We start from the raw sequence: 18,203 nt of genomic DNA, 5'->3' as shown, positions 1-18,203 counted from the left end.
AACAAAAAAAATACAGAGCAAAAGCAGCAAGGAAAAGATATGCCTCAGAAGAGTCCAGTTGACGTCTAGAGCAGGCTTCCAGTGTCCTTCCTCATCTCGGACATGATAGACACAGCCCCAACTCATCTCCTCATTTTCCTGTTACCTCTCCCACTTCATTTCCCACCGCTCTTCCCTTCATCCCTCTGCTCCAGTCACCCTGGTGACCTCAAGATTCATAAAACACACCAGGATCATTCTTGCTTCGGGGCCTTTGCCATTGCATTTTCCAGGACTTTGCCTGGAATATTCTCAGAAATCCTCATAGCTCACTCGCTCACCTCCTTCATGCCTCTCCTCAAATCTCTCCGCCTGGCTATTTAATGTAAAACAGCAGCCCCCCTCCCCCATTCTCTGTGTCCTTTCCCTGCCTCATGATTCTTCACAGTGGACGGTGAAATTCACCTGAATATTGAATTCCTTTTTGTTTGTCCCTCCCCCAAATAGACTGTTGGCTTCATGGGGGCAAGGGCTGTTTCTAGTTCACTGCTAGATCCCCATGCCTAGCACCATGCCTGGCACCCAACAGGTGCTAAGTACCTATCCAGTGAATGGACGAATACACTGCATCTATCTAATGTATCCATCTATGTATTTATAGATCGATGTATCTATCTATCTATGTATCTATCAATGGACACTGAGCAGAGGGGAAGAGAGAAGGTATTTGGGGCACATAAGATTCCGTATTCTCAGCTCCAGATGGTAGAGGAAATGCTCAATGAAATTTTCAACTTTCCTCTGCAGATGTGAGTAAGCAAACATTATATTTAATATCATAAAACTTCTTTGATAATAAAGATGATTTTAGTTTCCCCTTGGAGGTTAACCCTGTCTAAAAGGTTTTCTCTTTCCTTCTTTTTATTTTCCTTTTGATTAGGAGGAACAGTTTTGTGAAAGAAAACATGAATAATGCAGAAAGAACTAAAATACAAAGCAAGAGTTCTCTGGACTGGAGGTTGGGGAGAGAGTGAGGTTGGGGGAATGTACTGTGATGAGAACAGCTGAAACAGGTGGCTGTGTCAGGGTAGTTGTGTCAATAGGATGCACCCAAATGTCCCCATGCTGAAACTGGCTACATTGGATTGTCTTGCTTGACTGTTTCTGTCCTTTAACTATTTTTTCTAGGAAAATACCATTTGTAATTTTTTTAAATTGTAAAGCTTGCTGTATATTAAAGACCTTTTTATCTGTCAAATTAGTTACAATTTTCCCCAAATTATTTTTTTTTAATTTTTATTTATTTATGATAGTCACACAGAGAGAGAGAGAGAGAGAGAGAGAGAGAGAGAGGCAGAGACACAGGCAGAGGGAGAAGCAGGCTCCATGCACCGGGAACCCGATGTGGGATTCAATCCCGGGTCTCCAGGATCGCGCCCCAGGCCAAAGGCAGGCACTAAACCGCTGCGCCACCCAGGGATCCCCTAAATTATTGTTTATCTTCTAATTCTTTGGTGTTTACTGTCACTCAGCATGATTTTTATTGTGTGGTCTGTTCTAATAATCATTTGCTTTGATTGTCTCTGCCTTTGATGGTGTGTTTCAGTCTTCCCCTCCCCCTAGGTTATAAAAGTGTTCACCTGCACTTTCTTCTATTACTGTGATAGTTTAATTTCATTTTTCATGTTTAAATTGTGAGGGCACCCAGAATTTATTTGGTGAACACAGACACTTCTTGAGGGCTGATAATGAACCAGGCTCTGTTCCCAGTGCCTTATGTGGATCACATCATTTTAATGCTAACTCCAGAGGTAGGTGCTGACAGGTTCTTTGTTTTTGCAAGTGAGGAAACATAGGGACAGGAAGGTTGGTACTTATTCAAGACCACACAGCTGGCGAAACCTGGCCCATCCAACAGTAAAGCCAACACAGGGTTATGGTGGGGGTTAGAGTCAGCATGTATAAAGTTTCTGGAATATAGTAGGCATCAGTATAAGATAAAGCGTATTATTAACAATTGCATAGTCCTCAAGTAGAATTTCTGATGGCTGCATATTATTTGAATAATAGTATCTTTTACATGATGTATGTTTCTAAAATACTATTCTTTCACAAGTATGAAAAGCTTTTGGAATTCCATGGAATGGCTGAAATCTTTTTTTTTTCTTTTTGAGGAAACAGTTGTCACTAAAATATATTTTGAAAAGACATATATATTTAAGAGATTCATCAGGTAACAGACTTACAGATTTGGGTTTTTTTATGAAATCTTTGTCTCTATATTACAGTTTTCTTTTTTAAGATTTTATTTATTCATGAGAGACACACACAGAGAGGCAGAGACATAGGTAGAGGGAGAAGCAGGCTCTCCATAGGGAGCCTGATGTGGGACTCAATCCCAGGACCCCAGGATCACGCCCTAAGCCAAAAGTGGACGCTCAACCACCGAGCCACCCAGGTGTCCCTCTATATTACAGTTTTCTAGAAAAGATGTTTTCATTTTCTGACCAGAAAAATTGCCACAATAAGTGATTTTTTTATTTATTTTTATTTTTTATTTATTTATGATAGTCACACACACACAGAGAGAGAGAGAGAGAGAGGCAGAGACACAGGCAGAGAGAGAAGCAGGCTCCATGCACCGGGAGCCCAATGTGGGATTCGATCCCAGGTCTCCAGGATCGCGCCCTGGGCCAAAGGCAGGCGCCAAACCGCTGTGCCACCCAGGGATCCCAATAAGTGATATTTTTTTTTAAAAAGTCTCTGAATGAAAGATCAAGCAGTATCTAGATTTCTTTTCCTTTCCCTTTTTCTTTTTCCTTCCTTCCTCCCTTCCTTCCTTCCCTCCTCTTTCTCTCTCTCTTTCTCTCTTTCTTTCTTTGGTACCCTGGGAAGAACATGACGCTGAGAGGAGGGATAAATGGAGGGAGAGTTTGGCTCCACAGGATGGCTGGGAGAGGGAGTGGTGGAGTGAGGTCTGTGAGGATGCAAGAGGTAAAGCAAGCTTTATGAGACATATATATAGTCACATAAAGGATGGAGAAACTGGATGGAAATAGAAAATGATGATATTGGCAAAGTGGGGATAATGTTTACATTTTTACCTACCTTTTGTTACATTTTATTCTTATCTTCTTATGTATGACTTTTTTAAAAAAAATATTTATTTATTCATGAGAGACACAGAAAGAGAGGCAGATACATAGAGGGAGAAGCAAGCTCCTCGCAGAGAGCCCGATGCAGGACTCAATGAGGGACTCGATCCTTGGACCAGGATCACGCCCTGAACCAAAGGCAGACACTCAACCACTAAGCCACCCAGGCGTCCCCTTGTGTATGACTTTCAAGATTTCTTTTGTATTTTCCTTTCCTTCATAGAGATGGATAACTTCTACAATTGGGGGAAATATTATTTATCTTGGAAACAATGGCCGGTAAGTTTTCTGATGTAGGAGGATCATAAGTTAGAGGTGGCCAGGGGCATGGACTTCATTCAGCATAAGGGTCACCCATTGTCACATGACAGGGACGGACACATCACAAAACTTCCTGGGCTTCTCATCCTCCAGTGTCCTGTCATTCTGGTGACCCATCACTGCTTCTTTTTCTGTTATGCCCTCACTCTATTTTCTCCTCACTTCCCTTCTTGAATGACCGTTAATTATAGACACAAACTACCCATCACTTCTAAGGAAGACACTCGTTTACATTTTAACAGCTTAGATATTAGGATGTCCCTTACAATCAAAGGCATATTGTAAGAGATGATGAATAAATGAAGAAGATATTTATCAATTTGCACAAAAGGAAAACTGCCCACTTTACAGCAGAGAAACCCAGCAGACATCATCTTAATCAAGTGATTAAGGTTAATATAATGAGTAATAAGCTACATCAACATCATGCACTCTCAGATACAATGCACATCTTTTTGGCGGTTTTCTTGCCAACAATGCTTGACCTTAATCAAATCACAGGAAAGCATTTGACAAACTGAAATTAAGAGGCATTCCACAAAATAACTGAGCAGTACTCATCCAATGTGCCAAGGTCATGAAAGATAAGGAAAGACTGAGGAACTGTCACAGAGTGGAGGGGACGAAGGAGATATGACAAGTAAGTGCAATCTGTGGGATCCTGGATTGGATCCTGGAACAGAGAAAGGACATCAGGGAAAAATTGGGGAAATTCAAATAAGGCCTCTAGTTTAGTTAATAATATTGTACTACAGTTAATTTCCTGGTTTTGATAACTGTGCTAAGGTAAGTAAGTTGTTGACATTACCAGAAGCCAGGTGACGGGTATGCAGGAACTCCTTGTTCTATCTTATTTATTTTAATTTTATTTTAATTTATTTTAGAGAGAGAGAGATGGTGGCGGGGGGGCAGAGGGAGACAGAGAGAATCCTCAAGCAGACTCCCCACTGATCTCAAGGAGTCCAACATGGGATTTGATCCCAGGACTCTGAGATCATGAAATCAAGAATCAGCCACTTAAATGACTGAGTCACCCGGGCACCCCAATCCTTGCAGCACTTCTGCAACTTTTCTAGATCCCTGAAATTATTTCAAAATAAAAAGTTTAAACAGTCTGAGTTGTTAATATGTTATTTGTTTAGGTACTAATTGTAATTTCATTTTTCTTTCAAAAAAAGTTTTTGAAATGTCTGAAATAGCATTGACTTTTACCAAAGATGCTTTCAAAAAAAAAAAAAAAAGATGCTTCCTTTTCACAGTCAGTATTACCAAAGATAGATATCCTCAAGGAAGAAAAATGTTATTTTCTCTGAGTCTCAGGATGACAAGTGCTGTCTATGTGCAGGCAGTCCTTTCTGATCAAGCTTAGAAATGGTTCTAAGTCTTGCATAATCTAGTAACCCTTGGGATTATGTTGCTAGGAGTCTTCTGCTCCCAGTAAGTTTTCCCTTAGCAAACAGGGATGACATAAATATTCAGTCAAAAATTAAACTAGTGAACATGGCTGTGACTAGTGAGACTAAGTACAGAATATACATGTAACTCAGGGCAATCTGACCTCCAAGGATGGATTCAAATCCATACGCTTAGACAACAGGTTTCACTTGTCAAAATATGGTTTCACTTGTGATCATATGTAATGTTTGAAGACATGGTATGGGGCTATTTTATGTGCATTCGGCACCCAGTTTCCATCTTTCAGGAATGTTATGTGGGTTGACATGACTGTCCTCTGACTATACTTGCTGCCAAGGCCTTTGCCAGGAAATTTTTGTTACAAAACTACTCAAAGTGGGGAGGAGGGTGGGCAGATATAATGGGTGTTGACCTGTCATAATGAAATAATCACAGCATTTATACCCTTCCTGGATAACAAGTGGTTGACGTCACACTGCTTCAGGCATGGAGGGGAGATAGCATGGCATCGTCAAAGCAGAATACATGAAGATAATAATCTTGGCTACGGAAATGATCACAAAGATTCTAGTGTGGTCTTTTTAGTGATGATATATTGTTAAATATAAGGGACATGCACTGGAAGTATCAAGATAGGTCAGCGGCAAACTGTCATATCAAGAAATTGGCATAGAACAGGTTAACCAATATTTTGGAGAGAAATTTTGAAATTAATGTGCCCAGCAGGCTAGGCAATTGAGTAAAAAACAGCTGCATATTAACATGACATGAGACTCTTTCATGTGGCTGGAAATTAATCTATGGGCTGTACTGTCTAGATGTCTATCTGAAGATGGTACAACCTTCATCAATGAACACTCAACATTCATGGAGTGATGGGCACAGCACTTCAACACAATGCACAATTAGCCATCAAGCTTGCCTTCCTTATTTTTACAACATTCGCTCATTATGAGGTGAGTATAATTGTGTGAGGTGAGTAGAACATCTTGTCTATGTGCCTATTATGAAGGCAAAGAACCATCATCATCTGGTAGAGTACCTAGTGCTAATGGAATCCTTACAAAAACAAAACACAGAAAACCAAAAGCAGCAGCCCAAAACTCATCAAATGATTGCTTCAATTATTTAACCACTCATAGAAATAGAAATAGTGCACAGATGCATTTCAAAGGTGTTTCAATTATACAACCTCAAGGAGGGTAGCAAATGCTACAATAAACATTGAGGTATGTTATTTGTATATTAGAAATAGATAGTTGTACAATCCACATAGGTCAATTACTCTTGACTCAGTATAGGGTTCATATCATCAATAAGGAATAATATAAAAGCAGAGAACCACAAAGCTTTTGTGTGGACGTGGAACTGTGACAAATGTGCTATCTAAATGGCAAACTAATTAATTGTTTGAAAGGCTTTGGGTATTTGAAATATTAAAATTTTCATTAAAATATGAAAATGTGAGGATTATAGAAATCGTCTTTATCCTGTGTGATTGGTCATCAAGATATTAACATAATGCAAAAATTATTTTAACACCACTGGATATAGTGAGTAGACAGGGTATTTAAATAATTAAATGGCTTATTAATATTCATTGGCCATTATCCATGTCATCTCTGAATCAAACATTTTCCAAGCTTTAAAGTGGTAGCACAGTAGTGTTTTGTTAACAATTGCTTTGCTTATTTGCTTCAAAACGTTTTCTTTATGGCACTCCAAGTAGGAGAACAGACTTGAAGTATACCAATGATTAGGAAGATCACACATCTCCTTCCACCAGATGTCTGGAAAGATAGAATTTACAAAGCCTGCAAGGAACTCTATCAAAGAGTAAACTATAAAAACAGTGATACCCAGCTTGAAGAACTAATATGACACTCATGGCAACTGGATTTGGGCATGTCCATTTGGACTCTAGGATCATGACCCAAACTGAAAGCAAATGCTTAACTGAGTGAGCCACAGGTGCCCCTTGGGCATGTCCATTTGAAACATGAGTTTGTAGTTTTATTTTTTTTTTAAATTTTATTTATTTATTTATGATAGTCACAGAGAGAGAGAGAGAGAGGCAGAGACACAGGCAGAGGGAGAAGCAGGCTCCATGCACCGGGAGCCCGACGCGGGATTCGATCCCGGGTCTCCAGGATCGCGCCCTGGGCCAAAGGCAGGCGCCAAACCGCTGCGCCACCCAGGGATCCCGAGTTTGTAGTTTTAAACAATAAACCCTAGTTAAATAGAGCTGTTTTAAAGAACTCCTAGGACAAACATTGTGAGAAAATAATCTTCCATTTAATTCACTCTTAGAGCAATACACAAGTTTTCGTTTACGTCATCTCATGGACCCTCCATAGTCATCCTGGAAGTTAGGTTGAGATAAAGTAATGTAAGCCTTATCAGAGTAAGTAGCTAAGGTCAGACACAGTAGCAAGGCTGGGACAGTACCCCGGGTCCCCTGAAACAAGCACAGTGCCTTATGCTGTCCCAGACCCTCTAAATAGACTGGATGAAAGATATCTCCTGTTTTCCCTGAGACTAGACCAGTGCTCTTCTCTGCTTCAAGGCATTTCTCGGCAATACAGCAGGAAATTTCAGTAACATACAAAATAATTGTAGATGAAACTTGAATGACAATGAAATGTAGAGAATAAGCCCTTTAATGATAATATCTCCTGCAAATAAGAGCAATTCAGACATTTTCAATGGTAAGGATTACTGTTTTTTTGTTTGTTTGTTTTGTTTGTTTGTTTGTTTTTACAATAACAAGTTTCCATTCTTGACTTGGGAAGGTCTGCAACAAAAACTAGTAACCACGAAAGAAGGTAAAGTAACTATGTGGGATCCCTGGGTGCCTCAGCAGTTTAGGCGCCTGCCTTTGGCCCAGGGTGTGATCCTGGAGTCTTGGGATCGAGTCCCACATCATGCTTCCTGCATGGAGCCTGCTTCTTCCTCTGCCTGTGTCTCTGTCTCTCTCTCTTTCTCTGTGTCTCTCATGAATAGATAAATAAAATCGTTTTTAAAAAAAAGTAACTATGTAAGGTGTCTTTTGATAAAATGTTTTCTGAAGAAATGATCACACAAAGGAATATCTCTGTCAACCAATGCAGCCATAAATAAAAATGTTAATGATGTAAAATTGGTCATGATGAGGCTAAAACAATATCAAGAAATTAAGAAGGTTCTTATTAAGCTTAATTCATTTTGATATATTTAAAAAAATTTGCGAATGCATCATAGCAAATCTTATTAAACCAGGAATCTATTATCATTTTTTTACTTCTATGCTTTAATTTATACATCTTTGTCCTTAATTTAAAGATAACTATGAATAAAACATGAAAAGTCAGTGCATTTTCTTGTTCTGCAATCACATATGTTCTATTCTACATAATATCTCATTTGCTCTTATATTTTGGTTATACTCTAGTACATAATATTTGGGTTTGATGACCTTGGCAATAGGACTTTGCTTATAAAATGTACTCACAAATCTAAGCTTCATTAATCATCAGTTCTGGAAGAAAATTAAGTGATCTTAGTTTGGCAGCAATGTTTAAGTTAAAAGTTCAAAATATACTTTGACTAAGAAAGTTCAAAATGCTAGGGGGCCTTGGCCAGCTCATTCTGTAGACTGTGAGACTCTTCATCTTGGGGTTGTGAGTTCAAGACCCATGGTAGGCCGAGAGCTTACTCAAACAAATAATAAAAATTAAAAATAAAACTGCCAGGTATTTGGGGCACCTGGCCAACTCAGTCGGAAGAGTGGACGACTCTTGATCAGCTGTGAGTTTGAGCCCCGTGTTGGGTGTAAAGATGACTAAAATAAATAAACTTTAAAAGATATTTTCTTCCTGGATGATGAGATTTTTTCACCTTATAATATTTCAGTCTGATTTTACTTGTCCTCTGAAAGCTGACTGGTCCCTGCCAAGTGTATGTTGATAACACAGTTAATAGGGTTATAATTCAGTAAAGGGCTTCTTTAGGCTCTACAAGAATTATGATCACAGTATTCAAAATTTAGATCAAATGCAAAGAAGTAAAGTATGGCAAGGCTGCAACATCTCACTCCTACAAAAATTCTTTAATTTCTTTTCCTTCAAGTCTGTCTTGATCAGTGGGCTTTGATGAGATGAGCTATAGTCCGATGTAGTCCTACAAACACAGAGTCTACATCCTGTCTTAAAAAAAAAACAAAACCTACCACTTCCATGCTATTATTAGCTTTCCTCATTTCAAAGCACATCATATTTCAGTACACATAGATATTAGCAAATTTAAATGAAATATTATGTGTATGTAGATGAGACTCACCTTTAAAGAATCAAAACACGCCACCACACGGCCATTTTCCACGTGGCAGACTCTTGGCGGATGGGCAAACTTGCAATCTGCATCAGCTCGAGAGCAGGTTCCTCTCTGAAATTCTCTGCAGACTTCTAAAGTCAGCCACTTGGTGTCACGAACCAGGGTGACATTGACAGCCGTCATATTGAAAGCAAAGTTAGAATCAAGTGCACCCACTCTAGGACAGTTTCACTCCTGTTAAAAGGTAAGAGTGAATTCAAGCTATATGTGAAGCGGTAAGGTTGCTTTGGTGAAATGCTTCTTTGTTAGCACTTAGGTTTTTGTTTTAGCCAAAATTTGGTCTTGTCAAACAAAAAGCCAATCACAAACCAAAAACTGTATCAAAATAACTGAAAATTAAATTAGAGACCAACTCCTAACAAGGCAACCAGGAAGGTTAAGATATTGCTTGTTTAATTTTTTCCTTTGCCGAAGTTACTTCAAATAACTGGCAGGCTTTCAAAAGAATTCTGTATTCTCCAGTTGATGTTTTCAATTATTCTTGCAAAAAGCATATGCTGCTGGTTACCCTTCAATTTATGGAATGGTCTCAGATCAAGGGAAGAAATGTCCTTCTCCCTATTTCTTGGATTTAAGGATTAAGATTGGTAAGGATGTTACAAGTGTAAAAAAAATTACTGCTAAATAGGAGGAGGGAAAATGATTATGAAAACTGGGAATCAAAGGAAAAAAAGAATGGACAAGTTGCTGAAACTGAACTATAAGCGCACCAGATTTGGGGGTTGGGTAGGGTTTATAAAGAGATAGCTCTAGAGTGGAATCCAAGCAGCAGTTTTCAGAAAAGGCACTTTTCAGAAACCTGCAAAAAAAAAAAAATAAAATTAGCTAATCTAATACAATACTTCTGTTTTAAACTCTAGATTTGGAAAAGAAGTACCATATCCTATTTAAAAACAGGAAGCACCTAGATATTGACAGTGTAATGCAGTACCGTTGGCCACTGTCAATAAAAAAAAGCATTTCTCAGCGTAGAGTAAAAGGAGGCAGCCACATAGATTTACTGTTGAAATACAAGCCCAACTGGGGCATTGGGGTGGTTCAGTTGGTTAAGTGGTGGACTCTTGGTTTTGGCTCAGGTCATGATCCTGGAATCAATCCCTGCATCCAGCCCCGTGTCCAGTCCCACGTGGGTCTCTGCACTCAGCGGGGAGTCTGCTCAAGTATTCTTTCTTCCTTATCCTCTGCCTCTCCTCTTGCTCACCTGCTTGTGCTCTCTCTCTCTCTAAAATAAATAAATCAAAAAAAAATAAAATAAAAAAAATAAAAAAATAAAAATAAAATAAAATAAATAAATCAATCTTAAAAAAAATACAAGCCCAATTAAAAAGGAGAGATGATGGTTTCATTCTTTTTGGGGGCAGAAATTCATTTAGGGGTTCACTGCACAAAAAATGCCAGAGCTGGACAGGACAGCCCCTCAGTTTCTAGAGGCTACCAAAGACCTGTCATTAAACTGGCTTTACTACGGTCTGATCGAAGGCTTTCTTATCTGCTCTCAAAATCCAGACCAGGAATCACTAAGAAAGTTTAAGTTGCTCTTAGAGGTCACTCTGTGTGTGTATTTAAAATGTAGTTGTTGATGATCACGTAAAATGGTCGTGATGTAACCTGCCGGACACCCACTGCAAGTGAGGTAGGAGAGAGGAAGTAAAATGTAAAAGGGCTTCAGATAAAGAAAAAAATCCTCTGAAAAGATACTGGTATTCCACCCCGCCCCGTGTTTGCCCTATTAGTTCTTAGTCTCTGTAAAGGTCTACCGAAGGAGGTTTCAGCATTTACAAAAACATGGAACAGAAAGTACTGTTCAGTCATACATTAAATACTTTGCAGCTTTAGGATTTGCAGGTTAACCCAGTGTCAACCAGCAACAATTTTTAGCAACTCAGCTGAGAGAATAGATAAAAGGTTAATTTAATGCCATGATGTCATGGACACATACTGAAATAACAAGGACTTTCTAAGATAAAAATAAGTTTAGAGTATCAGTCAAATTAACCAATGGTCAACTTTATCATGAAAGTAGAATTCCAGTTCTTGAAAACATTTCTTTTTTTTTAAAGATTTATTTATTTATTTATTTATTTATTTATTTATTTATTTATTTATTTATGATAGACATAAAGAGAGAGAAAGAGGCAGAGACACAGAAGGAGGGAGAAGCAGGCTCCATGCTGGGAGCCCGACATGGGACTCGATCCCCGGACTCCAGGATCGCGCCCTGGGCCAAAGGCAGGCGCTAAACCGCTGAGCCACCCAGGGATCCCCTCTTGAAAACATTTCACTTAATTTTTTTAACGTGATTTTTAACAACTTTACAGAATCTGAATCTTCCATTTGTCTTTCCACATTCAAGATGAAACTCAATATCATCTGTTTAGATATCTCCAGGAAATTAAATATCTAGAAAACTCAGGCAAGCTTATCCATTCACACCTGGGTTTCTCTGAGTCATTTTTCATGCAAACCTTTCTAAAATGTATTATATGTAGCTTTGCTTTCTTACAAAATACTGAACATAATATGACCTCTAGTTGATAACGTGGTGTCATAAACATCCTAGAAATTATTATAGTTTCCCTCCTTTGGTGATAGATTGTTATTTGTCACTTGTACTGTCATTTCTCTTCCTGACATAATACCTGCCATAGTAGATTGTCCGGCTCCCTTCTGGAAAACATAACAGCCAATCATGAATGTAGAATAAGAGTGAATATTAGTTACTCACTGAATGATGAGCCTAGGGGGCAAAGTGCAAGGCTTTCGTGCAGAAAGTCTATGACTGCTCTTACTGGTTTGGGGGCCCTTTTGCAATATATTCCATGCAGGATCACTTTCTAGAGAGTTAAGGTTGTCTGGCGAATGATCTCTAGGAAAATATTTACAATATATATTTTTAAAAAATAGCCAGATGGGGCAATGTAAATGAAAACCACGATGTGATACCACTTTGCATGCACTGGGATGGCTATAGTAAAAACCAGAAAAGTTGGAGAAATCGGAAACATCATTGCTGATGGAAATGTAAAATAGTGCAGCTGTTGTGGCAAACAGCCTGACAGGTCCTCAAAATGTTAAACAGTTACCATATGACCCAGCACAATACCCAGGTATATACCCCTAGCAATTGAAAGCAGGGTCTCAAAGAGCTATTTATACATGCACGTTCATAGCAGCACTATTCATGATAGTCAAGAGGTAGAAACAACCCAAGTATCCACTAACAGATGAATGAATATGCAAAATATGACACACCCACAAAATGAATATTAGTCCCTCATTAAAAGAAACAAAGAAAAAGAAAAGAAACAAAGTACTGCCACATGCTACAACATGGATGGACCTTGAACACATTATGCTAAGTGGAAGAAGCCAGTCACCAAGGCCACATATTATATGGTTCCATTTATATGATATATCCACACTAGGCAAATCCAGAGTCAGAAAGCAAATCAGCGGTTGTGAGGACTTTGGGGAGAGGAGAAAATGGAGTGATGAAACTATTCTGGAATTAGAGGTGATACTTGCATAATTTTTTAATGCACTACAACCCATTCACTAAATTTTACACTTTAAATGGGTGAATTAGATAGTATGTGAATAACATATCAATAACACTCATAGTAAAAAGAGTCTAAATAAACATTACAACCTTCCCCCTAAAAAAGCCCTCATGAGTGATAGAACTGGCTACCCTAAGCTTTCTTTTTTAAATTCTCCTTAGACACAAATTCTACGTAATGTTCCTAAGTGGAATTTCAAGAGTAAGTTAGTTTCCATAGTGTAGTTGACTTAGTGTAGTATGGAAAATACCCTAAAAGAGAACATTCTGCAAGTTTGTAAGCTTATATTTAAAAGTATATTCAAAGTTAATCCTACAACTAAATTATATAGGCTGTCTGAACACATGTGAAATAAAAATAACCAAAAAGGAATACATATATATGTATGCATATATATATAATCATATATAATTATATAAATGATTTGCTTAGAACATAAACAGTGAGGGGATCTGGAGAAATATTTTCCTTATAGAGGTCCATGAAGTACAGAAATAGATAATGAATAATAAATTTGAATTCTGAACTTTTGGAAAAGAAAAATGCAACCAGGAACTGGACTCTGGCCATACATTTTATGATAGATGGGGCAAAGGGGGGAAATAATTTTCTTCTTTTTGAAATTGGCCTGCAACCTCTGGTGGGATCCTGGCCAATTCTTCAAAACAGTCTGTAGCCAGCACATGTCTTCCTTCAAACTTGGAACTGTTTCTGGAGCTGGCACAGAGGCAAGGTGCGGCAGCTAAAGGGAGCTGGTGTGCTGTGTGGAGGTAGAGTAGTTCCTTCGAGTCACTCTGCTCCTCTGGCTGTGTATAAAAGACAGGGAATGGGCCATTCCCACCCCACCCCCCACCCCCGCCCCACTGTATTTTAAAGAAGATCAACTGTGTCTCAGGGACCATACAGGTTTATCTTCACTGCCTTACACTCAGGTAATAGGAATATAATTTTGCTTTTTATGATTTACACTCCTCTGATGTAGAGCATGAAAAGCTCCCATTTCTTAGTATGTTTGTACTTGTGTAGTATTTGCTAGTTCTCGAGTGCTTTTATTTCCTTGATTTTTGGAGCTCTAAAGAACACTCAAAAGCATAGGTGGTCGCCCAAAAAGACCAATGAAGAAATGAAGCCCAAAGAGGTTAAATGATTTATCTACAGTTACCGAGCCTTAAGTTGTAGAAGCACAACTTGAGGCAAGATTGTCTGATTCCAAATCTGGTGCTTAGATCCTGGCAGAGAAATGTAGTAGAGATCATTTCTTATCTCTTGTCTCTCTTGGGAATCTTTTTTTTTTTTTTTAAATTTTTATTTATTTATGATAGTCACAGAGAGAGAGAGAGAGAGAGAGGCAGAGACACAGGCAGAGGGAGAAGCAGGCTCCATGCACCGGGAGCCCGACGTGGGATTCGATCCCGGGTCTCCAGGATCGCGCCCTGGGCCAAAGGCAGGCGCCAAACCGCTGCGCCACCCAGGGATCCCTCTTGGGAATCTTAACCACGGAAAGCCAGTCATTTTTGTGTTGTACCTATGATTCCTTCTCAAAATTACATTCACATTGTTATACAAACATCTTCTTAATTTCTCTGAGTTGAACTGCACCCACATTTACCCAGAACCTACTATGAGCCAGGCACTGTTCTAGATGTTGGACAAGATAAGGTCCCTGCTGTCATGGAATTTCCTATGCTCATTTAACTGGAGAAGAAACCTAAGGCACCAGGAAGAGAAATGATTGTGAGGGTTTATGAAGGGCTGGAAGCAGATGCTAGGTCTTCGGACTTCTGCATAGGCTAATTGCCCATGAATGAGACAGCAAGGCCTACAACTTACGAATGCTCTTAAGCAAACACTCAAACACCAGTGCAACAAAATGCAGCCCCAAAAGGAAGACCTCAAAATGACTCACACCAAGTCTTACTGCTCCCTGGATTCCCCTAGGGGGAGGGGGATACTATTGTCCCATTTTACGGATGGGGGAAACAGAGGTAGAGGAAAATTAATTAACCTTGTACAACTTCGTGTGGCTCATAGGTGACCAAGCTGGTTCAAACCCAGGCAGTCTGGGTCCAGAGTCCCCTCTTCACCACATCACAATACTGTGTCTGTCTTATGGCACAGATCACATTTGTAAACGTTCTTCCTCCTTATCAACCCTTAACTTTTCTCCTTTACTAGACTATATATTCCTTGAAGGTAGAGATCACGTCTTACTTAGTTTTGCCAGCTCAATGTTCTAATGGGAAGTTAGAACCATGCAGCATTCCCCAGGATTCCTATTTTGAAAGGTCAAAGAGTAAGTGAGAATTTAACATTAACCCTTCTGTTTACCTTGCTGGCAAGTTTTGTTGAACACCCTCTAGGCTGGTTGAACTTTGGCTACCACTGTTGGTTTTGAACCAATTGGCCCTGTAAAGTTGAGTATTTTCTCACAATTCTAGCTTTCAAATAAGACTGTTTAATGCCTGGGATTCTTGATATATAGCACATTCAGTTTTCATCAGGAATGATCTATTCCTGCTCATTTCGTTGCAGTGAGATCTTATCCTGGGTTTAGAGTAAAAATGTGGGACACCCAAGTGATTTCTGTCTATATCTTCAAAGAGTAGGGTAATCTTTGGAATGTTTTTGCCCAATAATCAGTGTGATGAAACTGAACTGGGAGTGGGGGTGGTGATTTCACTTTGAGCCACAGGACGAGACATTCCCTACATATTCTTCCTTGAAAATACAAGTTCGTTGTGACTGTTCCTTAATGCTTATCTAGAAGAATTCTAGAGAAGACATAAATGTTCCTACTTTAAAATTATATACACACTAGATTCATTATTAAGTGCTTCCTTTGAAAAACTAGATTATAGCTTTTTAAAGGATTCATACCTTTTCTTATGGAAGTTTTCTTGATGGTAAAACAAAAGAAATAAATATTTTCTACTGATCTAATGGAAATAGTAACTTGTTCCAAAGCTGTCTACATGGCCATTTTTCCTACACTCTGTGTCTCCTCCTCTCTTTTACCTTCCTTGCACAAGTCAGCACATAACGTGGAAATGCTGCCAACGCCTGGTCCCAAAGATCACACAGATTCAATTTGGCCCCTAAAGCACTATCTGAAGAGGCATTTCTTTCAATGTATTCATCAAGCTCTGTATAAACAATGAAAACAATGTTTGCTTGCCTTCCATGTTAAGCTTCCCTTACATCTGCATTAGCTTGGAATTTCTTGGGACCATTTATTTTGGCTCCACGAATATATGACACACCTGCCACACACTGCTTGAGTTGGCAAGCTGACAAGGTTGAAAAGCTTTCAAGTTTTCGATTTTGCTTCAAGTCCTATTTCCCTGACGTGTTTTGGTTAGTGGTCCACCAATACATGTTCTTTAAGGCATGGGAAAAGTGCTCAGCACTGCAGATGATTTCATAGGCATCCTATGGAAAATAGGCTTTGCTGTCCGAAAGAAAAGGCTGTACAAATAAGAATATTTTGCCTATGTATGGAACTTTTGCATTGTTGGTTTTTTTAAAGCTTCATTGCATTTTGTCCCATAATATTCCTAGAGTAATACATTTAATATACCTTCTACAAAAAAAACCCGGTAAGCCAAGTTATTCCATTTGATAAAGCAATTAAGAGACCCCCCCCCACCTCAGTTCATACATATGATCACAGAAAAAAACCCCACAGGTGCCACAGTGTCTCATTTGACCATAATCATAGCAACTTATGTGACTGGTTTTGTCTGTCAAAGGAGTGCATTTTTTCTTTTCTCTTTCTTTCGTTCTCTTTCTTTCTTTCTCTCTTCTTCTTCTTCTTCTTCTTCTTCTTCTTCTTCTTCTTCTTCTTCTTTCTTCTTTTTCTTCTTTTTACAAAAGGTATGGCTCTTTTCAATAATATACAAAATTATGAGAACTTGCTAATAAATGCCATTTAAAGAGTTTAAATAAATCCAATTTAATATAAATACACCTTAAAACCTGGGTCCTAAACACAGTTGTTATTAAACAATACTGGTGAATTGCTTGCTTGTGTTGATGGGACATAAGTTTCAGTGCCATTAAAAGCTCTTCAGTAATAAACTGGACTTGAACTTGAAGTCAATGGGAATATAACATATTTGGCAATTCGAGTCCTATAATGCTCAAGCATTCAAGATGAGTAAAATACAAAATGAGTCCTAAGACTGATGGCATGTAATTATATGCAGGGTGATTTTGCTAAAAATCCATTCAACAAATCTTTATCTGGCATCTCATGTGACCCAGGCACGGACCTAGGTGTTGGCTGGGCCATGGCTTGGGAGGAGGAGGGGCAAAAAATAAACCAGAAAACTGTACCTTTTGTTCCCTTTATCCATTTAACAAATATTTATTGTCACTCCCTAAAATTCAAGCAAATGAGGCCTTTAAAAATGTTCATGTGTGACAATATCAATTGACCAAGAAACATTTATTGTACACAAACTGTATGCTCAGACTTCTGGACCAAGCTTCCGGGGGAATCAGAAGAGGTGAAAGACACAGCCTCCGCCCTGAGGAAGCCTCTATGGAGTCGGGGAGGCAAAAACAACATAATGTGAAAGAAAAGCGCCCAATGCAGATACTTCAGAGCTGACTTCAGGGACACTAACAACAAATGCACGAAGACTTCTGAGGAAAGAATGTCACTCAGGCCTGGAGTCATCATAAGAGTTTTCCAAGAGGAGCAAGTGGCGCCGGCCCTTAGAAAATGAATGAAGAAACAGAAACCGGGTGGGGCACATGGGTGGCTCAGTGGTTGACCATCTGCCTTCAGCGCAGGGCGTGATCATAGAGTCCTGGGATTGAGTCCCACATCTGGCTCCCTGCAGGGAGCCTGCTTCTCCCTCTGCCTATGTCTCTGCCTCTTTCTCTGTGTCTCTCATGAATAAATAAAATTTTCAAAAAAACAAAAAAGAAACAGAAACCTAGTGAATGAGGGTAAGAAAGAACACTAGTTGGCCAGGTTTCCATCAGATGGTGAGCAGACGTGGGCTGGCCAGGAGGGAAGGCAAATCATGTATAGCTAGTTTCCGAAGGACCTGGAAGGTGACCCGAGGAATATATATTTGCTATGGAGATCTTAGGAGCCTCGCTCAAAGATATTAGAACCTGACTGGCCATAAACGTCATATGGTAACAATGATCTGCCTTGGTAAAACAGTTTTCTTTGCGGAGCTCACAACACCCAGTCAGAGCAAACTTTATGCATCCAACATAATCTGGAAGAACAAACAGTAAACAGGAGGTAGACAAAGGGCAGAGCTCTCACAGGCTGCATGAAACCCGGCTAGGGAGTGATTCAAGTCAGGCCGAGGTTAAAAGTAGGCAGAGAAACAAGATGGAAAGTGGAGCCTCTTGTTTGCATCTTGCTAACTACCTACCC

General features: G+C 39.2%; 1 protein-coding gene across 8 annotated transcripts in view; it reads right to left on the bottom strand.

Moving 5' to 3' along the window:
- Nucleotides 1–18,203, bottom strand: part of MBNL3 (muscleblind like splicing regulator 3) — a 113,327-nt gene that overhangs the window by 59,898 nt on the left and 35,226 nt on the right. For 6 of the 8 annotated variants that reach the window (XM_077888056.1, XM_077888062.1, XM_077888059.1 and 3 more), the window contains exon 2: nt 9,189–10,041. In XM_077888056.1, coding sequence (XP_077744182.1) covers nt 9,189–9,365 — 177 coding nt within the window. In that variant the 5' untranslated portion in view covers nt 9,366–10,041. The remainder of the gene's footprint in view (nt 1–9,188; nt 10,042–18,203) is intronic. The other 2 variants (XM_077888058.1, XM_077888057.1) reach the window with 1 other exon arrangement.

The sequence above is a fragment of the Canis aureus genome, chromosome X (genome assembly GCF_053574225.1).
Source record: "Canis aureus isolate CA01 chromosome X, VMU_Caureus_v.1.0, whole genome shotgun sequence".
In the NCBI taxonomy this organism is placed as follows: Eukaryota; Metazoa; Chordata; class Mammalia; order Carnivora; family Canidae; genus Canis; species Canis aureus.
The sequence above is the reverse complement of the archived record's forward strand: the minus strand, read 5'-3'. Positions and strand labels throughout refer to the sequence as shown.